Source organism: Salmo trutta, chromosome 3, assembly GCF_901001165.1.
Source record: "Salmo trutta chromosome 3, fSalTru1.1, whole genome shotgun sequence".
Lineage (NCBI taxonomy): Eukaryota > Metazoa > Chordata > Actinopteri > Salmoniformes > Salmonidae > Salmo > Salmo trutta.
In genome coordinates, this window is record NC_042959.1 from 23,520,732 (window position 1) to 23,548,376 (window position 27,645).

The following is a 27,645-nucleotide window of genomic DNA, read 5'->3' on the forward strand; positions in this document are numbered from 1 at the left end:
AGACCCACTAACCCATCAGACCCACCCCCCTCCTAGCAACCCCTGACAGCCCCCCTGATAGCCCTCTTGACAACCCCCCTCTGGCTTTTTTGTGTCCTCAGTGAGTGTCACTGAGGACACAAAAAGCCAGAAATTCTGCTCCTAATAGACTCAAATGGTTAGGTCATGGTAAGCTTTTGGTTTTATAAATATTTTGCCACCGGGGCTCGCCTGTGTAACTGCTAAATTGCTTGCTGTTGACTGTACACTATACTGCATGATTGTAGCAGGTTTACTGACGTGTTAGTTCTAGTAGCTATGTTGACTATGATGTTAATATGGTGACAACGATGTAGGCTGTGTAGCGGTTAGCGGTTATGATATGAAGGTTTGGCTTAGAAAGTTTTTTTTGCCTAGTCACAGACAGGAGATGTGTTGTGCACTGAAGTCCACAAGCAAAGGGAAAAGGTGAGAGGAAGAGAGAGTGTAGATGCGAGAAGGAATTAGACAACAATCAAAGGGATCATTCTGTTTGTCTGATTTGGACAGACTCTATGACCAGGTACACCTCTACAAGATTTGCCAGGACCCTGAGATTCATAACACTCAACCGCAGATCCAGTACCTCACACAGGAGCAACAGAATGATGAGCACCCCGCCCAGATATGTAAGACTCCCTCCCAGAACCAAGTCTCCCTCCCAGACCCCCCAGACCTGCACCCAGAGGACCTACGCCCAGACCACAGCATCACCAGCCACACCCCCAACCAGTCGACCCCCCCCCCAAACCAACCCTGGCCACACCCTATGTACCCCCCCCAGATCAGGCATATGCCCCTCCATGCCCCCCATCCCTACAGCAAGGACTTCAACATGACAGCAACACATATGCCCAGGTCGTGAGCAGAGCAACAGGCCCAACTCCTACACCCAATCAAGCCCCATTCATTGACCTAAGAGGCATTCACCAGATGCTCAGCATGCTCACAACTAATGATCTGTGGACACTGTGGAGCACAAAGGTTTTACCATCTCATGCTGGAATATTCAAGGTCTAAGGTCATCTGCCTTTGGCCTAAAGAGCAGGATCCCACACATCACCAAAGAAATACAGAAAGTGTTATTCTACAAGAAACATGCTATAGAGGAGATGGACCCACTGGTTGCCCTCTAAATTACAGAGAGCTGGTAGTCCCATCCACTAAACTACCAGGTATAAAACAGGGAAGAGACTCAGGGGATATGCTAATTTGGTATAGTTCATACCTAACCCACTCTATTAAATTAATTAAAACAGGAGCATTTAACATCTTGTTAGAAATTAATAGGGAAATTATTTCAACAGATGAAAATGTCCTCCTGTAAACTACCTGTATACTACCTATATACTACCGCCTGTATACGACCCCCTATAGAATCCCCATACTTTAGTGACGACAGCTTCACCACCATGCACCATTTCCAGGCTCAGGGACATGTACTAGTCCAGGGCAACCTAAATGCCAGAACTGGACAAGTAGCACACAGGGGGACAAAGACCTACCTGGAGGTGACAGCATTCCCTCCCCCATATCCCCCCTAGACACAACTATGACAAAACAACCAACAAAAACAGGTCACAACTCCTGCATCTCTGTTGTACGCTGGGTCTTTACATAGTCAATAGTAGCCTTCGAGGGGACTCCTCCGGTAGGTACACCTACAGTGGCAAGAAAAAGTATGTGAAACCTTTGGAATTACCTGGATCTTTGCATAATTGCTCATCACATTTTATCTGATCTTCATCTAAGTCACAACAATGGACAAACATAGTGTGCTTAAACTAATAACACACACATTATTGTATTTTTGTTGTCTATATTGAATACATCATTTAAACATTCACAGTGTAGGTTGGAAAAAGTATGTGAACCTCTAGGCTAATGACTTCTCCAAAAGCTAATTGGAGTCAGGATTCAGCTAACCTGGAGTCCAATCAATGAGACGAGATTGGAGATGTTGGTTACAGCAGCCTTGCCCTATAAAAAAGACTCACAACATTTGAGTTTGCTATTCACAAGAAGCATTGCCTGATGTGAATCATGCCTCGAACAAAAGAGATTTAAGAAGACCTAAGATTAAGAATTGTTGACTGGCATAAAGCTGGAAAGGGTTACAAAAGTATCTCTAAAAGTCTTGATGTTTATCCCCATATTTATTTATTTTACTGCTCTTTTGCACACCAGTATTTCTACTTGCACATCCTCATCTGCACATCTATCACTCCAGTGTTAATTGCTAAATTGTAATTACTTCGCCACTATGGCCTATTTATTGCCTTACCTCCTTCATTTGCACACACTGTATACAGATTGTATTATTGACTGTATGTTTGTTTATCCCATGTGTAACTCTGTGTTGTTGTTTTTGTCGCACTGCTTTGCTTTATATTGGCCAGGTCACAGTTGTAAATGAGAACAAGTTCTCATTTACAACTGCGACCTGGCCTTGTTCTCATTTACAACTGCAACCTGGCCAAGATTAAGCAAAGCAGTGCGACAAAAACAACAACACAGAGTTACACATGGGATAAACAGACGTACGGTCAACAGCACAAAAATTGAGAAAATAAATGGAGAAAGTTCAGCACTGCTACTCTCCCTAGGACTGGCCATCCTGCAAAGCTGACTGCAAGAGCACAGCGCAGAATGCTCAATGAGGTTAAGAAGAATCCTAGAGTGTCAGCTAAAGACTTATAGAAATCTCTGGAACATGCTAACATTTCTGTTGACAAGTCTACGATACGTAAAATACTAAACAAGAATGTTGTTCATGGGAGGACACCACGGAAGAAGCCACTGCTGTCCAAAAAAACCATTGCTGCACGTCTGAAGTTTGAAAAAGTGCACCTGGATGTTCCACAGCGCTACTGGCAAAATATTCTGTGGACAGATGAAACTTGTTGTTTGGAAGGAACACACAACACTATGTGTGGAGATAAAAAGGCACAGCACATCCTCATCAAAACCTCATCCCAACTGTAAAGTATGGTGGAGGGAGCATCATGGTTTGGGGCTGCTTTGCTGGCTCAGGGCGTGAACAGCTTGCTATCATCCATGGAAAAATGTATTCCCAAGTTTATCATGACATTTTGCAGGAGAATGTAAGGCTATCTGTCTGCCATTTGAAGCTCAACAGAAGTTGGGTGATGCAACAGGACAACGACCCAAAACACAGAAGTAAATCAACAACAGAATGGCTTCAACAGAAGAAAACACGCCTTCTGGAGTGGCCCAGTCCTGACCGATGGCATGACCACAGCATCTCAAGAGAGCAGTTCACAGCAGACATCCCAAGAATATTGCTGAACTGAAACAGTTTTGTAAAGAGGAATGGTCCAACATTCCTCCTGACCATTGTACAGGTCTGATCTGCAACTACAGAAAACGTTTGGTTGAGGTTATTGCTGCCAAAGGAGGGTCAACCAGTTATTAAATCCAAGGGTTCACATACTTTTTCCACCCTGCACTGTGAATGTTTACACGGTGTGTTCAATAAAGACATGAACACATATAATTGTTTGTGTGTTATTAGTTTAAGCAGACTGTGTTTGTCTATTCTTGTGACCTAGATGAAAATCAGATAAAATTGTATGACCAATTTATGCAGAAATCCAGGTATTTCCAAAGGGTTCACATACTTTTTCTTGCCACTGTTACATATAGTGCATCTGTTGGCAGTAGTACTGTAGACTACTGTACTTTATCACTGACCTCAACCCAGAGTCTCCCAGGGCATTCACAGTCAGCCAACCCCTTTCAGACCACAGCAAAATCTATGTGAACAGAGCAAAACTCAACCATGAAGCATCAAAGCTGAAAAAACTGCATGCTGTTAAGAAATGCTATAAATGGAAGGAGGGTAGTGTAGACACCTACCAAAAAACAATTGGCCAACAACAAATCCCCCTTAGACATTTTCCTGGACAAAATGTTTCCCTGCAATAGTGAAGGTGTAAACTCAGCAGTAGGAAGCATGAACAGTATATTTGAACTATTAGCTAACATATGTCATTTAAATTCAAGCAGAAAACCTAAGAAAACAAAAACATCGAGAAATTGTTTGATAAAGAATTCTAAAACCTTAGAAAGAAATTGAGAAACCTATCCAACCAAAAACACAGACCCAGAAAACCTTAGCTTACGCCTTTACTACCGTATGTGGAAACACTAAAACAGTACAGAAATGCACCAAGAAAAAATAAGGAACAGCATGTTAGAAAAAAAGCTCAATGTGATTAAATAATCCATAGAATCAAATCCCTTCTGGAAACATTGGAACACACTAAACAAATAACAATTCATGAAGAGCTACCTATCCAAAATGAAGATGTATGGATAAACCCTTTCTCCAACCTTTTCGGACATATAACAAAGAACCAAGAACAAAAACATATACATGATAATTTACTGAACAGAGTCAGTTATTAAAGACTTCCAGAACCCATTGGATTCTCCAGTTACATTGGATGAGCTACAGGACAAAATACAAACCCTCCAACCCAAAAAGGCCTATGGTGTTAAAATGTACAGACCACAAATTCAAATTGGCTATTTTTAAACTCTTAAATTTCATCATCAGCTCTGGGATCTTCCCCAATATTTGGAACCAAGGTCTGGTCATCCCAATCCACAAGAGTGGAGACAACTTTGATCCCAATAATTACCGTGGAATCTGTTTCAACATAAATATCTGAAAAATCCTCTACAGTATCATCAACAGCAGACTCCAACATTTCCTCAGTGAAAACAATGTCCTGAGAAAATGTCAAATTGGCTTCTTACCAAAACACCATATGACAGCCTGTACACCCTTATTGACAAACAAATAAAACTTAACAAAACAAAGTCTTCTCATGCTTTGCAGATTTCAAAAAAGCTTTTGACTCAATTTGGAATGAGGGTCTGCTATACAAATGGGTGGAAATCAGTGTGGGAGGAAAAACATATGACATTATAAAATTAATGTACACAAACAATAAATGTGCAATTAAAATTGGCAGCAAACACAGTCTTTCCTCAGGGCCATCCATGGGGTGAGACAACTTGAGCCCCACCCGCTTCAATATTTATATCAATGAATTGGCGAGGGCACTAGAACAATAGACAGGGATGCACCCGGCCTCACCTTACCGGACACGGAAATCAAATGTCTACTGTTTGCTGATGATCTGGTGCTATTATCTCCAACCAAGGGGGCCCTACAACAGCATCTAGATCATCAGCACAGATTCTGTCAGACTTGGGCCCTGACATCGAATCTCAGTAAGACAAAAATAATGGTGTTCCAAAAAAGGTCCAGTTGCCAGGACAACAAATCTGGCTAGACACTGTTTCCCTAGAGCACACTAAATATTATATCTACCTCGGCCTAAACATCAAAACCACAGGTAAATTCCACAAGGCTGTGAACGATCTAAGAGCCAAGCCAAGAAGGGCCTTCTATGCCATCAAAAGGAACATAAAACTTGACATCCCAATTAGGGTCTGGCAAAAAAATGCTTCAGTCAGTTATAGAACCCATTGCCTCTGTGGTTGTGAGGTCTGGGGTCCACTCACCAACCAACAATTCACAAATTGGGACAAACACCCAATTGAGACCGCATGCAGAATTCTGCAAAAATATACTTTGTGTTCCTGGCACAACCCCAAACAATACATGCAGAGCAAAATTTAGACTATACCCGCTAGTTATCAAAATCCAGAAAAGAGCTGTTCAATTCTACAACCACCTGAAAGGAAGCGATGCCCACACATTCCACCACAAAGCCCTCAAATACAGAGAGATGAACCTAGAGAAGAGTCCCTTCAGCCAACTGCTTCTGGGACTCTGTTCACAAACACAAACAGAGCCCCATGATAGCAACACAATTAGACTCAACTAAATTATGAGAAATCAAAAAGATACTGGTAAGAATCAACCAAAAAACAGAGCAAATTGGAAAGCTATCTGGCCCTAAACAGAGAGTATACAAAATGAAGAATTAAGACTATGACTAGTCTCAGTGAGCATAGCCGTACTCCCATATCTGTTAGGTGAAATACCACAATGTGCACAGCAGAACAATGTGGCCCGTTGCCATGAGAATAGGGCAACCAGTGGAGCTCAAACAAGATTGTAAATACCACCAATACTTCTCTGTTTATTTATCTTCCCCCACTATTCATACTACAACTATTTGCACATTGCTATAACACTGTACATAGCTGATAATATAAGACTTAAAATGTCTTTATCTTTTTGAAACCTTATTGAGTGCAATGTTTACTGTAAATTTCTGATCGTTGATGTTGATGTTGTTAAATTTGTTTCTTCTCAGTTTTGTTTAATGTTTATTTCACTTGCTTTGTCAATGTAAACATATGTTTCCCATGCCAATAAAGCCCCTTTGAATTTAATTGAGAACGAGAGAGAGTGTAAGAAAGAGAGAGAAAGCGTGAGAGAGATTGAGAGAGACAGACAGATAGAGAGTGCAAGAAAGAGACAGGCAGACAGAGAGAAAGACAGACAGAGAGAGAAATAGACAGAGAGATTGACAGAGTGAGATAGAGAGAGAGACAGCCTCTGATATGTGGTTGTTCCACATAGCTATCTTAAGAGGAATGCAATAATTGTAAGACGCTCTCGAAAAGTGTCTGCTAAATGTCTAAAATTTAAGAGAGAGAGAGAGACACAGAGCGAGAGAGACAAAGAGAGTGAGAGAGACATAGTGAGAGAGACACAGAAAGAGAGAGAGACAGAGAGAGAGCTAGAGAGACAAAGACACAGAGAGAGAGAGTAGAGTCTGTATTAGCCAGTATCACTACCACACTGTATTGAGGTTAGAAGCTGGTCCATAAAGACAGTGGTAATAATCACACATTCAGATTTTCTCTCTTATAGGTCAGTCTTCCATTCCACTGTGACTCTGGAAAGCCCGCCCTTAGCTTCTATCATCAGGTATCATCACCTACTGTACTCCAACTGAAAGTGCTGCTTCATACTGCTATTCTAAATCACTCTCATTTTGACATAAAGGAAATGAAGACTGATAGCATCATCTAATAAAAAGTAATAGGATCTTATTGTGCCTTTCAACTATTCTTATACAAGCCCAATAATATATATTATGCATATTACTCTTGCCTCCGGTACAAAAATTAGACTATGGAACTCTTTGAAAGCCTTATAACTAGTGGTGTAGTGGAGGTTAAACACATGTAAATACCATTTACCTAACATCTTTATTTCGCGTGACTGTTTACCCACCTTTTGCAGAGAAATGCATTGAAAGTAGAGGAAGCGTTACTTTACTCACCGCGGAAAGCGATCAGCGTTTACCCACCTAATTGTTTTACAACTACACCACTGCTTGTAGCCTTGCTATCAGGACAGTCACATGGAATGTAATTTCATTTGGGGAAGTCTAGGCCTGTGTCCTTTTCAAAGTAGTGTCATACCAAGTGGTGTCATCACAAAGGGTAAATACTGTCTGACATTGCAATATCCTCCAGGGTAACAACTCAATGCATCATCCTTAGCCTAATACACGACACAGCAAAAAAAAAGACTGAAAAGCATCAACAAGGCTGAAAGCCTCCATGCACATAGACAAAAATAACTGGGGCTATAACAATCACTTCATCTGAATATTTCTGGAGTGAGTAGACTTTCAGACAGTTTCAAAAGCAAGGTCATTCTCTAGCAAAATATATTTTTTAAAGAGCATTCTGTTGGTTGAGTTCTATACAACAGAAACTTGAAAACCCAGCTACTCTTCAGGACTTGTGGGGACCACCGCCCCAAGGTCCAAAACCCTCACTGTCAGGCAACTGCCCTCCTACTTTGCTGCGAGCCATGAAACAAGCTCTCACACAGGAGGTGTAATGGTCCTAGTTGATAATATCTGACAAGTGGTTTGTCATGCAGCACAATGCCCTTTACAGCGTGTTCTCCTGGTACCTTTCTCAGTGTGTGGTACTGCTATGAACTCTCTCTGTGTCTCGTTTATGTGGATGTAACGTGTCACATCAAATGTATGGCAAACAGTCTAGAAGCATAACCTTTGCAGTGCATAGACAGTTCTAGTGTTCTCTCATATGTTTGAGTGCTTTCTAGATAGCTTTAGATGTGTTGACAAGAGGGTGGTAGCTCCATGAATACCTGTGCAGGTGTAGTTTGAATGTAATATAATTTAATCACAAGTTGGGTATCATATACAGTACTTGTCTTCTCTTCAACCTTCAGGTTTTTACAGTGTTTTTAATATACAGTAACCTCTATGTCAACAATGAATAATGGCAAAAAGCAGTGTTCTTTATTCTGTAACCCATAAGGTTCCACAGTTCCTTTACATATGCATAGGCTGTGGGCTCCACCCCAGTCACTCCCTAGCCACACCCATAGTCACTTCCTGGTTTGAGTGTGTCAGGAAGGGGGAAGCCATCTTGACGGAAGTGTTTGTAACTAGGAAACTATTTACAGTTTAAAAGCCTAGTTTTCTAATTGCACACAAGTGAGAAGATTCTGAATGACTTGTTTAAGCCCCTAGAGTTGATGTCCACTCCCCCGCAAAAATCAAATTAGCATAAGAAAAAGAATCTCCCCCAAAATCTGTCAGTTAAAGCCAGAGATAGTTGTTTTTTTGCATTCTCAATCTCAATCCACCGCATCCACTAACGTCGCACTTCTGCATCTGCGGTGAATGATGATGGAGCTAGAGTGGTGTCTGTCAGACCATGAGACATCCTGAAAATCAGTCTTCTCACGAAATTGGCTGTAGCATACAAATGGTTTGGCCTCTATGAAAAGATGATACCCTCACGAACATGATGGTGTTCTCCGTTTGATCTACGACCCCCACATGCATCTTGGGACTCGTCTGAAGTCGCTACAGCCGATCTGTCAACTTCTGTCTGTAGCGTCCTAACAGTTTGGGCTACACACTAATAGAACCCCCCTGTGGAAAGGTGAACGGTACCGAGTCAATGTGCAGGGGTACGAGTTAGTTGAGGTAATTGAGGTAATATGTACATGCAGGTAGGGGTAAAGTGACTATGCATAGATAATAAACAGAGAGTAGAAGCAGTGTACTGTATGTGAAGAGTGTGAAGGAATGTGTGTGTGTGTGTGTGTGTGTGTGTGTGTGTGTGTGTGCGCGTGCGGGCGTGCGTGCATGTGTGTGTGTGCTCTCGACCCGCTCTATTACAACCCTATCAATGTTAATGGGGGAGTGATTGGCCCTCCTTTTAATATGGTCCACGATCAACTCCGTTTTTTTGCTCACTTTGAGGGAGAGGTTGTTGTCATGGCACCACACTGCCAGGTCTCTGACCTCCTCCTTATAGTCTGTCTTATCGGCGTCGGTGATCAGGCCTACCACCATCGTGTCGTCTGCAAACCTAATGATGGTGTTGGAGTCGTGTGTGGCCATGCAGTCGTGGGTGAACAGGGAGTACAGGAGGGGACTTAAAAAAAGTGTAGTGGAGCTGCATAAGTGTTGCTCTCAACATTCTGGAGGATCAAGTTTTGAAATCAGTGGAATTAGTGTATGATAGCTAAAGAGATGGAGAAAACACCTGTCTCCGGATTACATCTTCAAACTAAGGGCAACCGTGGTATGGCATTCTTGACAGGGAGTCACATCTGTATACAGGTAAGATAGTCTAGCGTTACTAACTACATTTTCAGATATTACACGTTTCTAATTTTGGCAGAAAGCGGTTTCATTTCAAGTTAAAGTGTACTGTTAGCTAGCTAGCTAACGTTAGCTGGCTGCCTCTCTATCTGATGTTATTATTTGTTTCCCAGAGCCGTTTGCTTTTCTAGGTAGAGACTAATGTTAGCTTGCTAACATTGGGCCTGGTTGGTTAGCTCCCAGCACTGTGACATTTTTGGCACTTTATTCACGTTAGCTGGCTGGCTTCTTAGCTAACGTTTCGTGACGTGTGTGTGATCTTAAACATTGTTTACCCAGCTAGGTTCATTGTTTAGCTAGCTAGCTACGTATATTTCTTAAGCCAAAGTGTACCGTTAGCTAGCTAACATTAGCTGGCTGGCTCCCTAGCGGATGTTATTATTAGTTTTCCAGAGCTGTTTGCTTTTCTAGTTAGAGCCTATTGTTAGGCAATGTTGGCACTTTGTTCATTTTTGTTTAACTAGCTAACATTAGCTGGCTGGCTTGTTAGCTAAAGTTACGTGACGTGTGTACAACACCCATTGAATATGGCCAGTGTCAGTAAACATCTGCAAAAAAGCATAATGAAATTGTTGCCAGCAGAGCTGGTTAGGCTGTTTTCATGTTATTTTGCTACACAAGGCCGAATCCAGGTGTTGAGTCACAAATGGCTACCCAGAATATTTGCATTGTCCCTCCCTCCCCCTTTTACGGTGCTGCTAGTCTCTGGTTATTATCTATGCATAGTCACTTTAACTCTACCTACATGTACATATTACCTCAATTACCTCGACTAACCTGTGCCCCCGTACATTGACCGGTACCCCCTGTGCCCCCGCTATATACCGGTACCCCCTGTATATAGCCTCGCTACTGTTATTTTACTGCTGATCTTTAATTGTTTGTTATTTTTATTTTTTACTTATCCATTTTTTTCTTAACAGTTATTTTTCTTAAAACTGCATTGTTGGTTAAGGGCTTGTATGTAAGCATTTCACTGTAAGGTCCTGTTGTATTTGGCGCATGTGACAAATACAATTTGGTTTGATTTTAGGGCCCCCCGTGTTGAGGGTCAGTGTGGCAGATGTGTTGTTGCCTACCCTCACCACTTAGGGGCAGCCCATCAGGAAGTCCAGCATTCAATTGCAGAGGAAGGTGTTCAGTACCAGGGTCCTTACTTTAGTGATGAGCTTGGAGGGCACTATGGTGCTGAACACTGAGCTGTAGTCAATGAACAGCATTCTCACGTAGGTGTTCCTTTTGTCCGGGTGGGAAAGGGCAGAGTAGAGTGCAATAGAGATTGTGTCATCTGTGGATCTGTTGGGGCGGAATGCGAATTGGAGTGGATCCAGGGTTTCTGGGATGGTGGTGTTGATGTGAGCCATGACCAGCCTTTCAAAGCATTTCATGGCTACATATGTGAATGCTATGGGGCGGTAGTCATTTAAGCAGGTTACCTTGGTGTTCTTTCAGGGACTATAGTGGTCTGCTTGAAACATGTAGGCATTATAGTCTGGGTCAGGGAGAGGTTGAAAATGTCAGTGAAAACACTTGCCAGCTGGTCAGCGCATGCTCTGAGTACGTGTCCTGGTAATCGGTCTGGCCCTGTGGCCTTGTGAATGTAAACTTGTTTAAAGGTCTCACTCACATCAGCCACAGAGAGCATGATCCGACAGTCGTCAGGAACAGCGGATGCTCTCATGCATGGTTCAGTGTTTCTTGCCTCAAAGCAAGCATAGAAGGCATTTAGGTCGTCTGGTAGGCTCGAGTCACTGTCAGCTCACGGCTGGGTTTCCCTTTGTAATCCATGATAGTTTGCAAGCCCTGCCACATCAGACGAGCGTCAGAGCCGGTGTAGTAGGAGTCTATCTTAGTCCTGTATTGAAGCTTTGGCTGTTTGATGGTTCGTCGGAGGGCGTAGCGCGATTTTTTATAAATGTCCGGATTAGTGTCCCACTCCTTGAAAGCGACAGCTCTAGCCTTTAGCTCAGTGCAGATGTTGCATGAAACCTAGGGCTTCTGGTTGGGATATGTACATGCGGTCACTGTGGGGACGACGTCGTCGATGCGCTTATTAATGAAGTCGGTAACTGATGTGGTATACTCCATGATGCCATCTGATGAGTCACGGAACGTATTCTCGTCTGTGCTAGCCAAACAGCCCTGTAGCTTAGAGGTTTCCTCTGTGAACTATTGCTTCTAAGGACCAACATTTGGAAGGCTACTGTACTTACGGTTGATGAAGTGAGTGTGATGTTGAGCTTCGTAGTGCTAGGTTTAGTCCTGACTGACCCTTTTAAATCTTAGTCTTTGTAGTGCTAGGTTTAGTCCTGTCTAACCCTTATACATCCTAGGCTTTGTAGTGCTAGGTTTAGTCCTGACTGACCTTTATAAATCCTAGTCTTGGGGACCAACAGAATGTCCAGGCTCTTGTTCCAAACCAATGCTACCAAACTCGACTCAACCAATCAAGGGTTTGACTTAGGTATGATTTATTGATGAGTCAAACCTGTTGTCCTTAGTATCTTTACACATGAAATCAATCGTCTTTTTGACCGCACCCATTTTGATTTGAACAAAACTTTTCATATTTGTTTGCCCATAGCGGAAGTAGTCAGCCAGTGACTTTTATCATTTTCATTTAAATGGGGTAGATTCTGTCCTGTTAAACTAGTATCTCTTACCTCTGTCACTGTCGTATAGATAGGCAAACTTGTCCCACTTGTAGTACTCAATGAGGCTGAGTAGGGGTCCTTTGATGTCAGGCCTCATCTGGATGATGAATTGATGAGTTCCATCCAGCGGGAAGCTGGGGGTGATAAATGACACATGCAGAGTCCCGCAGAACGACGTTATCGTGTTGACCGACTTCTTGTCGTAGAATCCAAAGATGGCGTAAACTCCTCTCGAGAACTGGGAACAGACTGAAACGAGAGAAGTTGCAAAAGAGTCATGAGAAGTGTACTTAAGTATTGGATGACAGTGTGACATTGAGATAAGATGCGATGTATTGTCTGTTTTCACATTAATTTTTATTTGCACCATCATTAAAACAAGGTCATTACAGGACATAAACTAGAAGATACTGAAGATACTAAAAATGAGCTATACTGTGAGACAACTGGCTTCAAACAAGTGCTGTAACAAATTTAAGTTTGAATGTTTATGAACTTTATTACTGTCTAAAGCAGCGTCTGCCACTGGAGTGGCTTGTTTTAGCTGATTAGTGTATTTTTGCTGTCCATAAGCAATGCCTGGGGAGCTCTTCCTTACAACAGCACAATATTTGAAAGCTACTTGTAAAAATGTTATGGGCTTTTATTATAGAATTCAATACAGTGGGAATGTATGTAAGAAAAAGTGCCGTATCAGTGCAACCACTGTTAAAGACAGTTCATCAAATCTTCATGTTGGATATCTATGGACATTGATATGACCGGCTCTATATTTAAAAAATGTTTTAATAAAGTTTTACCAGGCAAGTCAGTTAAGAACAAATTCTTATTTACAATGACAGCCTACTCTGGCCAAACCCGGACGACGCTGGGCCAATTGTGCGCCACCCTATGGGACTCCCAATCACGGTTGGATGTGATACAGCCTGGATTCGAACCAGGAACCAGGCCATTTGAGGTTCAAAGACTTGTCCTGAGAGATAGTTGAAAGATTCAGTACAATACAGGGCTACACTATGGCACCGACATCTACATGTACCTTATGGCTCTGCTGTGGCCTATACTATTGTCCCGTATGGCTCTGCGGTGGCCTATACTATTGTCCGTTATGGCTCTGCTGTGGCCTATACTATTGTCCGTTATGGCTCTGCTGTGGCCTATACTATTGTCCCTTATGGCTCTGCTGTGGCCTATACTATTGTCCCTTATGGCTCTGCTGTGGCCTATACTATTGTCCTGTATGGCTCTGCTGTGGACTATACTATTTATTGTCCTTTGGAGAGCTTGTGCTGGGAAGGAAGACCATGCACATTTAAGGACTGGCTTTTATTCATATACAATTATAGTTCAGTTGCTTTACTCTCTTACTGTATGTGGCGTGTTTCTGTTGGTTTCTTTGTGGTTTCTGTCTCCTTTTTCCTGCTGTTTTTTCCATACTGTAGATATAATACACTATAGATCGACTATAGGTTGGTTCCATACAATCACCTCTGTTTGAGATTGGTATAATCCATCTATCATTAGATTAGATATTTCTTTATTTTCTGTTTCTCACAGATATTTGCTTTACTTACCAGAAAATGCACTGCGATAGACATAACATCAAACATACAAATTAAAAAAATTATAATACAAACAAAGCTGAAGGACTTCAAGCCTCCCTTCCCCATATCTTCTCTCCTCCTCCCTCATATACTCAATATTACCCTTTATCATCCAAAAGTCCCTGAGCATTGCACATAATATTATTGCACATGCCTATAATGTCAGGATCCATGATTCCTGTACCCTGCATAGCCCTTTTATTTTGCAGTTAGTTACATTACACAGTTCACAATTGCACGTTCCCAAATGAGTGAGTGAGTCCATCCCTATGCCCTATCACATGAATTAGAAACGGAAGTCCTGTAATAAACATGATGCACAGCGACTGTAGCTGTGCATAGGTACTGTAAATATGAATATTAAATGGATAAGTGGTTCAGCTGTATTCATACAACATTTGGTCAACGGTCAGCATATTGGGGTGTCGCTTCTAAATGTCTATTGTTCAAGTGTAGGTTAATCAGCCTTATTGACTTGGACATGTATGTCTCTCCATTGTAATTAATCCAATTAATCATTAGCCTCTAGCACGGTAAAACTGGGTTGACTTGCTGACAACGGGGGATTGGATATTAGCTGCCTCGGCTAAAATGGACATCTTGCTGCTTTACATCTTTATAGGCTGTGACGGCCATCTTTGATGTTAACATGCTGGACAGGCTTGAATATCATCAGGTTTGGACTTTGTGATTAGTTGTTGGGCCTAGTTTAATGCATACTCTATTGGCAGAAACAATTTCTGTCTAACTAGTGGGGGGAAAGTGAATATGAACGTCCACATAAGCTACTTCGAAAATATGGACACCCAAGCTACTTGGAATATATGGAGCAACTTCCAAAGTAAAACAGAGTGACGCCACCAAGTATCTTACCACAGCATTCTCCTACTTCCTTCAACACTGAAGTATTTCACAAATCCTTTACGCCACTCTTAAAGCCAGGCAGACATTTCAGATGAATGCCTCCAATTGACAGCCCCACATTCATATCCCGCCAAAATCATTATTGATCTGTCAAGTTTGTCTGTCAATTAAAAGTTTGTCAGGGGTCATCGGAGAAAGCATTGTTTAAGGTGGTCCAATCACTCCATCAATTTTGTGACACCAACCCTAATCTTTTTAGTTGATGACACGGCCCGCCGTCCATTGATGTGGCATCCGATCAAATGAAATTTGTATCACACGCTAACTACTGTGATCCTGCCCTAAGTGTCTGTGCTGTACTGTAAAATCGAACAATGATATGTCTACAACCAAATGTCCCACACAAAATCAAAATATCCAATGATGTCCCATCCCAGGACAAAAACAACCCACAAAAACTGTTACCGGAAGAAAAGGAGAGGAATCAGAAAAGCCATTAAATGCCTGTCACATACTGTAAAACTGGTTTCCAATGAAAGTGGGCTGGACTTTGCATTGGGAAATACCCCCTCTAGACTAGAGTGTCTGGGTGAATCTCTTTGGTCCTAATTGGGTAATTTCAGCTCAGACTGAAAGAAAATGATATTATTATTTCAGTGCTATGTCCATTCGCTATGCTTTCCAACCACGTTTCTACTTCTTATCTCTGTTGTTTTGGAGGGAACCATACAGTGGAAACTTACTTAGGCGTAATCTGAGGAATGTTTGGAGAAGATAACTGTAACGCAGATTTGGGGGATTTGTAAATTGTAATCCCAACAATGTAGTGCAGTTTCTATTGTGGAGTGTGATGCCAGTTTGTGTGTGTGTGTGTGTGTTTGAGTTGACAAATAAATATACAACAGCATTCCATCAACTAAATCCTAATCACTAGTTCTAATTGTAATAACATAAGAACAAAATCATGACAGGTGGAATCAATATGAGACTCAAACAACTAGAGAAGAAGTGTCGACCAAAATGAGTAACTACTGCAGACAACTAAGGACCAGCATTATGGTCTATCATCAGATAGATGGAGACCAGGACAGGACACTTGAGAGTGTTGAGACAACTTCTGTTACCATGGTAAACTATGCCCAGAGCAAGTGGTCACAGACAGTGGAACGTGAACTTGCCCTGTGAGTGCTACGTAGTTATTTGGGTGGAAATGGAGTCATTACCATAACTACAGAGGGAGAGTTATGTGTTCAGCCCTAATTGACTAGCTGCCTGCATCTCTCTGTGTGAAGACTTCCCAGCTCCCCTGCACTAATCTGCACCCCAAGCATGTCATCTCATATCAGTTTGTTAGACTTCCATAGTAATAATGAGTATTGGAGTTTGGAGGTCGCCACAACCAGGGTTGGGGTCAATTCCATTTCAATTCCAGTCAATTCAGGAAGTACACTGAAATTCTAATTCTCTTCAATGTTTTTCAATGAGGAAAATGTGGAATTGGAATTGGGTTCAATTTCTGAATGGACTAGAATTTAAATGGAATTGACCCCAACCCACAGATATTCGCTTCATCACGGCCGAAGATGCTCTGTAGGTCAATATGATGGAACCAGTATGGTGGAAGCAGCTTCCCCCTGAAGCTAGGGCAGCAGAGTCCCTGCCCATCTTCTGAAAACATACCTCTTCAAATAGTATCTTAAATAATCCCACAACATCTTTAAACACTCAACCAATAAACCACCTTGACTGGCCTGGACTGTGCTGGACTAGAACAAAACCATGCATGTCCAGTCTTCAGGATCCACTATTTCAAAACACAGCTACACAAATCACTGTGCATCTTTGAAAACAAACAACTGAATCACACATTTTAACTTTATATTATATTTTAGATACATTTTCATTTGAGCGTGCTTTTTAGTCCAGGACTAGGCTGAATTTGTGCCCGGGACACTAAACAGCACAGTATGTTTTTGAGATATACACTACCATTCAAAAGTTTGACGTCACTTAGAAATGTCCTTGTTTTTAGGAAAGAAAAGCACTTTTTCCCATTAACATAACATCAAACTAATCAGAAATGCAGTGTAGACATTGTTAATGTTCTAAATGACTGACTATTGAAGCTGGAAACAGCAGATTCTTTATGAAATACCTACATAGGCGTTTTTGCTTTTCTTTCAAAAACAAGGACATTTCTAAGTGACCCCAAACCTTTGAACGGTAGTGTACATTATATAAAAAGCTATATTTGTCAGCCGTGGTAAGGATAATGATCGCCTCATTATAACTAATATTACAAAGGAACCATAAAATATGTCAGTGCCAGCTCCAGCGATCTGTAGAAACTTCAGCAGTGATGCTAGAAGAGGGTACACCATAACTCTAACCCTACGAAGTATACCAGCGAGGAAGAGGCAAAGCGAAAGGTTTCACTCCCGCCAAAGTCTGTTCACAATAAGCCCAATGCGTTTCTATGGGTTTATTTTGAACCTAAGCTTGTCGCCTACCTTCCGCCTTTGGGACAATGACTCTCACTGTTAGGGCGGAGACATGAGCATCTTGTCATTATGTCCAGTGCCTTCAGAAAGTATTCACAAGCATTGACTTTTTCCACACTTTGTTATGTTACAGCCTGAATTTAATAGGGATTGAATTTAGATGTTTTTCACTGGCCTACACACAATACCCCATAATGTCAAAGTGGAATAATGCTTTTTGAAATTTTTACTAATTAATTAAAAAAGAAAAGCTAAAATGTCTTGAGTCAATACATATTCAACCCCTTTGTCATGGCAAGCCTAAATAAGGTCCTCAGATTCAACCACAAAGACCAGGGAGGTTTTCCAATGCCTTGCAAAGAAGGGCACATATTGGTAGATATGTAAAAAATATTTAAAAAACAGACATTTGAGCATGGTGAAATTATGAATTACACATTGGATGCTGTATCAACACACCTAGTCACTACAAAGATACAGGCATCCTACCTAACTCAGTTGCTGGAGAGGAAGGAATCCACTCAGGGATTTCATCATGAGGCCAATGGTGACTTTCAAACCGATACAGATTTTAATGGCTGTGATAGGAGAAAACTGAGGATGGATCAACAACATTGTAGTAACTCCACAATATTAACCTAAATGACAGAGTGAAAAGAAGGAAGCTTGTACAGAATAGAAGTATTCCAAAACATGCATCCTGTTTGCAACAAGTCACTTAAGTAAAACTGCAACAAAAATTGGCAAAGCAATTCACTTTTTGTCCTGAATACAAAGTGATATATGTTTGGGACAAATCCAATACAAGACATTACTGAGTACCACTCTCCATATTTTCAAGCATAGTGGTGGCTGCATCATGTTATGGGTATGGTTGTAATCGTTAAGGACTGGGGAGTCTTTCAGGATAAAAAATAAATGGAATGGCGCTAAGCACAGGCAAAATCCTAAAGGAAAACCTGGTTCAGTCTGCTTTCCATCAGACATTGCGAGATGAATTCACCTTTCAGCAGGACAATAACCTAAAACACAATGCCAAATGTACACTGGAGTTGCTTACCAAGGAGACAGTGAATGTTTCTGAGTGGTTGAGTTACAGTTTTGACTTAAATCTGCTTGAAAATATATGGCAAGACATGAAAGTGGTTGTCTAGCAAATATCAACAACCAATTTGACAGAGCTTGAAGAATTTTGAAAAGAAAATTGGGCAAATATAGTACAATCCAGGAGTGCAAAGCTTTTAGAGACTTATCCAGAAAGACTCAAGCTGAAATCACTGCCTAAGGTGATTCTAACATGTATTGACTCAGGGGTCTGAATACTTATGTAAATTCGATATTTCTGTATTTCATTTTCAATGAATTTGCTAAAATTTCTAACAACATGTTTTCACTTTGTAATTATGAGGTATTGTGTTTAGATGGGTGAGCTTTAAAAAAAAAGTAATCCATTTAGAATTCAGGCTTTAACAAAACAAAATTTGCAATAGTCAAGGGGTACAGTATGATTACTTTCTCAAGGCCTTGTAGAGATCTCTGAGTGTATTTAACTGGCCTCGTTTCCTGCTCCGTGACAGGCTGTTTTAGAGTGTTGCTGGCCTCAGCTCCTGCTTCATGACAGGGTGTTTTAGAGTGTTTTTGGCCATGTTTATTGATCCAAGACAGGTTGTTTTAGTGTGTTATTGGCCTCATTTCCATGCTGTTTTAGAGTGTTGCTTGCCTCGTTTCCTACTCCATGACACGCTATTTTAAAGTGTTACTGGCCTTGTTTCCTGCTCCATGATAGGCTGTTTGAGAGTGTTGCTGGCCTTGTTTCTTGCTCCATGACAGACTATTTTAGAATTTTGCTTTCCTCGTTTCCTGCTCCATGACAAGCTGTTCTTGAGTGTTGCTGGCCTCGTTTCCTGCTCCATGAGAAGATGCTTTAGGGTGTAGCTGGCCTCATTTCCTGCTCCATGAGAGGTTATTTTTGAGTGTTACTGTCCACGTTTCCTGCTCCATAACAGGCTGTTTTATAGTTTTGCTGGCCTTGTTTCATGCTTCATGACAGGCTGTTCTACAGTGTTGCTGGCCTCGTTTCCTGCTCAATGACAAGATGTTTTTGTTTGTTGCTGGCCTCGTTTCCTGCTCAATGACAAGATGTTTTTGTTTGTTGCTGGCCTCGTTTCCTGCTCCATGAGAGGCTGTTTTAGAGTGTTGCTGTCCTTGTTTCCTGTTCCATGACAGGCTGTTTTAGTGTTGCTGGCCTCGTTTCCTGCTCCATGACAAGCTGTTTTAGATTGTTGCTGGCCTCGTTTCCTGCTCCATGACAAGCTGCTTTAGTGTCGCTGGCCTCATTTCCTGCTCCATGAGAGGTTATTTTTGAGTGTTGCTGGCATCGTTTCCTGCTCCATGATAAGATGCTTTAGAGTGTCGCTGGCCTCATTTCCTTCTCCATGAAAGGTTGTTTTTGAGTGTTGCTTGCCTTGTTTCCGGCTCCATGATAGTTGTTTTAGAGTGGTACTGTCCATGTTTCCTGCTCCATGACAGGCTGTTTTAGAGTGTTGCTGGCCTCGTTTCCTGCTCCATGACAAGCTGTTCTAGAGTATTAGTGGCCTTGTTTCCTGCTCCATGAAAGCTGTTTTAGAGTATTGCTATCCTCGTTTCATGCTCCATGACAGGCTGTTTTAGCGTGATTTTGGACTCGTTTCCTGCTCCATGTCAAGATGCTTGCGAGTGTAGATGGCCTCGTTTCCTGCACCATGACAGGCTGTATTAAAGTGTTACTGGCCTCGTTTCCTGCTACATGACACGCTGTTCAAGAGTATTGCTAACCTTGTTTCCTGCTCTTTTGGAGCTGTTTTTGGCCTCGTTTCGTGCTCCATGACAGGCTGTTTTAGAGTGTTGCTGGCCTCGTTTCCTGCTCCATGACAGGTAGTTTAATTGTGTTGCAGTCCTCCTTTCCTGCTCCATTACATGCTCTTTTAGAGTGTTGCTGGCCTTGTTTCCTGCTCCATGACAGGCTGTTTTAGAGTGTAGCTGGTCTTGCTTCCTGCTCCATGGCAGGCTGTTTTAGTGTGTTCCTGGCCTCATTTCCATGCCGTTTAAGAGTGTTGATGACCTCGTTTTTCCTCCATGACAGGCTGTTTTTGTGTGTTGCCGTCCTCATTTCCTGCTCCATGACAGGCTCTTTTAGAGTGTTGCTGGCCTTGTTTGCTGCTCCATGACAGGTAGTTTAATTATGTGGCTGTCCACCTTTCCTGCTCCATTACATGCTGTTTTAGAGTGTTGCTGGCCTTGTTTCCTGCTCCATGAAAGGCTTTTTTAAAGCGTTGCTGGCCTCGTTTCCTGCTCCGTGACAGGCTGTTTTAGAGTGTTGCTGGCCTCATTTCCATGCTGCTATAGAGTGTTGCTGTTCTCATTTCCTGCTCCATGACAAGCTGTTTTGGAGTGTTTTTGGCCTCGTTTCCTGCACCATGGCAGGCTGTTTAGTGTGTTCCTGGCCTCATTTCCATGCTGTTTTAGAGTGTTGATGGACTCGTTTTCTGCTCCATGGCTGGCTGTTTTAGTGTGTTCCTGGCCTCATTTCCATGCTCCATGTCAAGATGCTTGCGAGTGCAGCTGGCCTCGTTTCGTGCACCATGACCGGCTGTATTAAAGTGTTACTGGCCTCGTTTCCTGCTACATGACACGCTGTTTTAGAGTGTAGCTGGTATCGTTTCCTGCTCCATGACAAGCTGTTTCAATGTGTTACTTGCCTCGTTTCGTGCAAAATTACAAGCTGTTCTAGAGTATTGCTGGCCTCATTCCTGCTCCATGATAGGTAGTTTTAGTGTGTTGCTGGCCTCATTTCCATGTTATTTTAGAGTGTTGCTGGCCTCGTTTCCTGATACATTACAAGCTGTTTTAGAGTGTTGCTGTCCTCGTTTCCTGCTCCATGACAGGCTGTTTTTGCGTGTTGCCGTGCTCATTTCCTGCTCTATGACAGGCTTTTTTAGAATGTTTTTTGCCTCGTTTCCTGCTCCATGACAGGTTGTTTTATTGTGTTGCTGGCCACATTTCCATGCTGTTTTAGAGTGTCGCTGGCCTCGTTTTCCCTCCATGACAGGCTGTTTTTGCGTGTTGCGTCCTCATTTCCTGCTCTATGACAGGCTGTTTTAGAGTGTTTTTGGCCTCGTTTCGTGCTCCATGACAGGCTGTTTTAGAGTGTTGCTGGCCTCCTTTCCTGCTCCATGACAGGTAGTTTAATTGTGTTGATGTCCTCCTTTCCTGCTCCATTACATGCTCTTTTAGAGTGTTGCTGGCCTTGTTTCCTGCTCCATGAAAGGCTTTTTTAAAGCGTTGCTGGCCTCGTTTCCTGCTCCGTGACAGGCTATTTTAGAGTGTTGCTGTGCTCATTTCTTGCTCCATGACAAGCTGTTTTGGAATGTTTTTGGCCTCGTTTCCTGCTCCATGAGAGGTTGTTTTAGTGTGTTGCTGGCCTCATTTCCATGCCGCTATAGAGTGTTGCTGTTCTCATTTTCTGCTCCATGACAAGCTGTTTTGGAGTGTTGATGGCCTCGTTTCCTGCTCCATGAAAGGCTTTTTTAAAGCGTTGCTGGCCTCGTTTCCTGCTCAGTGACAGGCTGTTTTAGAGTGTTGCTGTCCTCATTTCTTGCTCCATGACAAGCTGTTTTGGAATGTTTTTGGCCTCGTTTCCTGCCCCATGACAGGTTGTTTTATTGTGTTGCTGGCCTCATTTCCATGCTGTTTTAGAGTGTTGCTGTCCTCGTTTCCTGCTCCATGATAAGCTGTTTTAGTGTTTTATTGTCCTCCTTTCCTGCTCCATTATAGGCTAGTTTCGAGTGTTGCTGGCCTTGTTTCCTGCTCCATGACAAGCTATTTTAGAGTGTTGCTGGCATCATTTCTTGCTCCATGATAAGCTGATTCAGAGTGTTATTGTCCTCGTTTCCTTCTCCATAACGGGCTGTTTTTGTCACGTCCTGACCAGCAGAGGGAGTATTGTATTAGTATTTGGTCAGGACGTGGCAGAAGGGTATTTGTTTTATGTGGTTCGGGGTGGTGGTTTGTTTAGTAGGGTATTTGATTTATGTATGGGGTTTTGGGCACTGTTCTATGTTAGTGTATTTCTATGTTCTGTCTAGTCTTTTGTATTTCTATGTTTTGTTAATTGGGGTTGTACTCTCAATTGGAGGCAGGTGTTTTCTAGTTGCCTCTGATTGAGAGTCCTATATATAGGTAAGTGTTTTGATTTGTAGTTTGTGGGAGATTGTTCCATGTATAGCTTATGGCCTTACAGGACTGTTTATTCATCGTTGTGTTTCTTAATGTGTATGTGTTTATTTTGTTTTTTCCTTCTTTCCTTAATAAAAGATGAGTGCGCATATACCGCTGCGTTTTGGTCTCAATCCGACGACAACCGTGACAGTTTTAGAGTGTTGCTGGCCTTGTTTCCTGCTCTGTGACAGGCTGTTTTAGAGCAGTGCTTTTCGCTTTCAGCCACTATATTTGAGAAGCAGACTGTTGGACTGTGTTTCTATCGTGCTCAATTATACTTGACAGGTGATATTCGCTCAAATAGATGGCAGCTGGGCGCATAATGAAGTATAATTATTTGGGGACAGGGAAATTAATTTGGTCATTTGGTCATCTGTTTGATGTTTTGATGAAAAGGACAACATTTGGAAATTAATCACATTTGTTGTTTCTTTCAGAGATAATATGTAAATGTTGCCTTTTAAATGCAAGTGTTTTAATTGCAAGTGTTGGGTTCTAGCCCCAGAAGAAAGTAGCACTGATTAGACCAATTATTATCATAACATAACATACGCACATGCACACACACTCATCAACATCACCGTCATCATCCGTTCACTCCTAGTAGAATAGATAACACTGCTCTAACTCTGCAGAGAAAGCCCGAGGACTGATCCTTTATGTAAAAGTGGATTTGTCACTGTGTCACTGTTTGTGAGCTGTAGCTGTAAGCCACCACCCGTTCCCCACAGTGGCCTGAGTACGAGTCACTTATCTAGTTACTGCACAGGCTGATTCCTGCTCTGATTTTAGCCCCCCTATAGCACAGAGAGAATTTACTAGAAAGACCCTCAACGGCCCACCATGATGTCTTTGTTAGTCTAGATTGAGGAAAGAACATCAATGGGTTTTCTCACAGCCTAGTCTGTCTAGTGACAAATGTCAATGTTGTTTTTAAATGGTGTTTCTCTCGGTGAGAGGAAAAGTAGCACCTGAAGCTATGTTAAAGATGGTGGGAACTCACCAATTGAATCCTAAACAGGAAATAAACTCAAGTTCGTGAGAGTCAATGTGTCTCGCTGCCAACCTTCCCTTACTTATACATATATGCACACACAAATACACACTTGGATATGACTTGGAGATGAGCATGTCCATAGCTGGGTATCATAGCTGGGTATCAAGCATTATGTACAATGGTGTACAACCATCCTTTAAACGTTATCTTTGTCAGTGGCAGAATGGCAAACATCAGGAATGGCTATCTCTCTCTCTCTCTCTCTCTCTCTCTCTCTCTCTCTCTCTCTCTCTCTCTCTCTCTCTCTCTCTCTCTCTCTCTCTCTCTCTCTCTCTCTCTCTCTCTCTCTCTCTCTCTCTCTCTCTCTCTCTCTCTCTCTCTCTCTCTCTCTCTCTCTCTCTCTCTCTCTCTCTCTCTCTCTCTCTCTCTCTCTCTCTCTCTCTCTCTCTCTCTCTCTCTCTCTCTCTATATATATATATATATATATATATCTCAAATAAAAAATGTTATGGCAGCATGTGACATCTGTTGTCTATATGACAGTCAAAAGGCACTTTTGTGATGATGACAAATGTGCTACTACCATCACATATAGAAGCAGAGTGAGGGTCAACATCGGAATGATAACATTGAAAATATCTCTGTTGCTGACACTTGTGATGACGTAGTACACACAAAATGTACTTTTTATTTATTTCCTGTTTTCACAATTTGCATTTGTGCCATTACACCTGAGATTAAACAGAAGAAAAAAAATATGGAAAAGAGAAAAAACACTACAAAAAAAAGTGTGGTCTGTTCTTTGATCTCTTCACTGGTGATGCCCGTCGGGAGAATCTCATTTTCATCTTATCTTCCTTATTTATTTATTTCTCACAACTGAATCCCAATGAACTCCACATCAGCAATCAAGTGTGGGAAGCGTGGGTAGGAGGCCACATACAGGTAGATGAGTAGAACCTAGCTGAGCTTCTCTCCTCAGCCAACTATAGGCTGGGGGTGACATGGTGACATGTCTCAATCATTCTCTTGTTTGGTGTAGCAGTGTGGTGGTGTGGCCATGAGGTGGCTCGAGGGGACCACTGAGGTTGAGGGAGGCATTGTGAGATTCTTTTGGGTCTGGGGGTCGGGGGCTCTTCCGGCAGCTGCTCTGTAGCAGCACAGAAAACAGAAAATCTTAGTCTCTGACAACACCCACCCACCCACCCTCCCCGTTCCTGTTTCATTAACCTCAGTCCATATGTGCCACGTATTGGTTGGTTGTTTGGGTGGGGGAGGGAGGGAGGGGTTACTATGTATTTCTTCCAGTTACCAAAAACTGACTGCATATTATGAAGTGAGAAGTAGAAACCTCAGTAAACACATTACAATAACCATTTGTTTCCTAAATTGTGCATATGAAACATAGAACAAACAATGATTTTTGTGGTTATTGTGGTTGTTCACACAGGCAATATTTCATTCCACAAAAGACAATACTATATTCAAAGACATATTGATTCTCATCAATCAATCCATGCATCATGCAGGTATAAGACCACAACACTGCAGCTGGTAGAGATGCTATTAGATTTGTCCGTGTAGTCATAGCTAAATACAAAGTACGTCAATAATGACTTCTCTAAATATCCCAGCACAAAGGTTTTTGCCAGGCAGCACTCTCTTTAATGATGTCTTGGCATAGTGTTATATTAGCTACTACTGCTGTATAGAAAGACTGTTTCATCCAACTAGCCAGAGAGCCAGGTTGCCATGGAAACCAAACAGACTCCCTGTTTGCTCGAGCTGAATGTGTGTGAAAGCTCCAGCTTACTTATACAGCATTGTCTGTTCATTTGTGCATATAAAAGGATGGAACAACATTACATACACAAGGAGAAGGGATAATGCACGCACAAATGGAAAAACATTAAATGGAAAATATAGAAAGGTGTACTGTGGACAGAATAACACTTGCACCCTAATGTTGAATAGCAAAGTCTGTTTTCTGGCATACTGAGTTTGAGACACTATCTATAGTCCAACGATTTGGCAGGGTTGATTAGTATGCTACAAGTTGTAGTAGATTGCTTTGTAAGAATCAGAAACAGTATCCCATCGGTAGACTATATGTCCTGTGTTACACTTCTTTCTGACGGATCTACCAAACGTAACCCCAAAGCCTCATTGGATATGATTGGAGTTCCATTCAGTGCACATTGTCTCAATGCTACCTGCTCAGATTGGTTCATCATGGCATGCATGACGTAGCATTACTATGGTGCTGTAAACACACCAACACAACACGGAATTTGGCAAACCATTCAACACATACATGCATGCTGTGGTAGATTATGTTCTTGTACTAATGCTCAGAATAGATCCTTACACATGACTAGACTCAAATGAAAGCGTATGTTAATTCCGAATACCAATTTTCCCTTTGTCGCCATGGCTACCATAAAGCTGTACTGAACATGTTATTGCGGTGCTGGATCGTTAATAAAAGTTGATTGCTCCACTGAGCGGCATTGCCCTAGTTGTGCTTTAGTTAATTTGAAGAACAACACCACTGATGTAGGGGAACGTTCAGGAGCGTAGGCCTCACAAAAAGACAAATGAAACGTCTACTGGTCTACCAATGGAGAGGTAGTCTGGCACCACGTTGCTATGGTAACAGTGGAGCAGCCTTGGCTGTTGAGCTACTAAAACACTGTAAAATGGGTTTTACATGTTTCTCGGTCTCTGGTGTTAAATTTTCGATGACTCCCATTCCTACTGTAGTACTGTATGTCCCATTGACTTTAACTTACAGCGAACCATACATTCGTCATGTTTTGGGTTTGTACAGATAGATATAGTTTGACACTATAATGTTTCAAGGACCAGATTAAAACAACCCAGAAGAAGGGCAACAGCCACCCTTCAGGACTTCCTGCTGCATATCAGACTGGTCCCACTGCATTGAGGGACAACGTAAACAACAACTGTAAATGAAGTGTGAGAAGAAGCATGCTTACAGAGCTGTCCCCTGGCCCTCCAACCCAGCCTTTACATGCCCTGTCCCCTGGCCCTCCAACCAAGCCTTTACATGCCCTGTCCCCTGGCCCTCCAACCCAGCCTTTACATGCCCTGTCCCCTGGCTCTCCAACCAAGCCTTTACATGCCCTGTCACCTGGCCCTTCAACCCTGCCTTTACATGCCCTGTCACCTGGCCCTTCAACCCTGCCTTTATATGCCCTGTCACCTGGCCCTTCAACCCTGCCTTTATATGCCCTGTCACCTGGCCCTTCAACCCAGCCTTTACATGCCCTGTCCCCTGGCTCTCCAACCAAGCCTTTATATGCCCTGTCACCTGGCCCTTCAACCCAGCCTTTACATGGTCCTGTCACCTGGCCCTTCAACCCAGCCTTTACATGCCCTGTCCCCTGGCTCTCCAACCAAGCCTTTACATGCCCTGTCACCTGGCCCTTCAACCCTGCCTTTACATGCCCTGTCACCTGGCCCTTCAACCCTGCCTTTATATGCCCTGTCACCTGGCCCTTCAACCCTGCCTTTATATGCCCTGTCACCTGGCCCTTCAACCCAGCCTTTACATGCCCTGTCCCCTGGCTCTCCAACCAAGCCTTTATATGCCCTGTCACCTGGCCCTTCAACCCAGCCTTTACATGGTCCTGTCACCTGGCCCTTCAACCCAGCCTTTACATGCCCTGTCTGCCACCAGAATTGGCCCCTACAGCCATCAAGACTCATAGATATTTATTTATTTTATTTAACCTTTATTTAACTAGGCAAGTCAGTTAAGAACAAATTCTTATTTACAGTGACGGCCTACCCCGGCCAAACCCGGACCACGCTGGGCCAATTGTGCACCACCCTATGGGACTCCCAATCACGGCCGGGTGTGATACAGCCTTATACAGATAAAGGACAAGATTGAGATGGTCCTCATTAGATACGATGGACAACCAATCAAAAACAAACAATACAAGCACAGTGGAAAACTAATCAAAATAAGCAATACAGATACGATGGACTACCAATCATATGCAAGCAATACAGTCACAATGACTACCAATCATAAGCAAGCAATAC

General features: G+C 42.4%; 1 protein-coding gene across 7 annotated transcripts in view; it reads right to left on the reverse strand.

Annotated features, from left to right (window-relative positions):
* gria2b (glutamate receptor, ionotropic, AMPA 2b) overlaps window positions 1–27,645 on the reverse strand; it is a 59,268-nt gene that overhangs the window by 21,076 nt on the left and 10,547 nt on the right. For all 7 annotated transcript variants that reach the window (XR_003871083.1, XM_029726905.1, XM_029726900.1 and 4 more), the window contains exon 3: window positions 12,359–12,598. Coding sequence is in view for 6 of the 7 variants with exons in the window: in XM_029726905.1 (XP_029582765.1) it covers window positions 12,359–12,598 (240 nt within the window). In the remaining variant the exon portion in view is untranslated. The remainder of the gene's footprint in view (window positions 1–12,358; window positions 12,599–27,645) is intronic.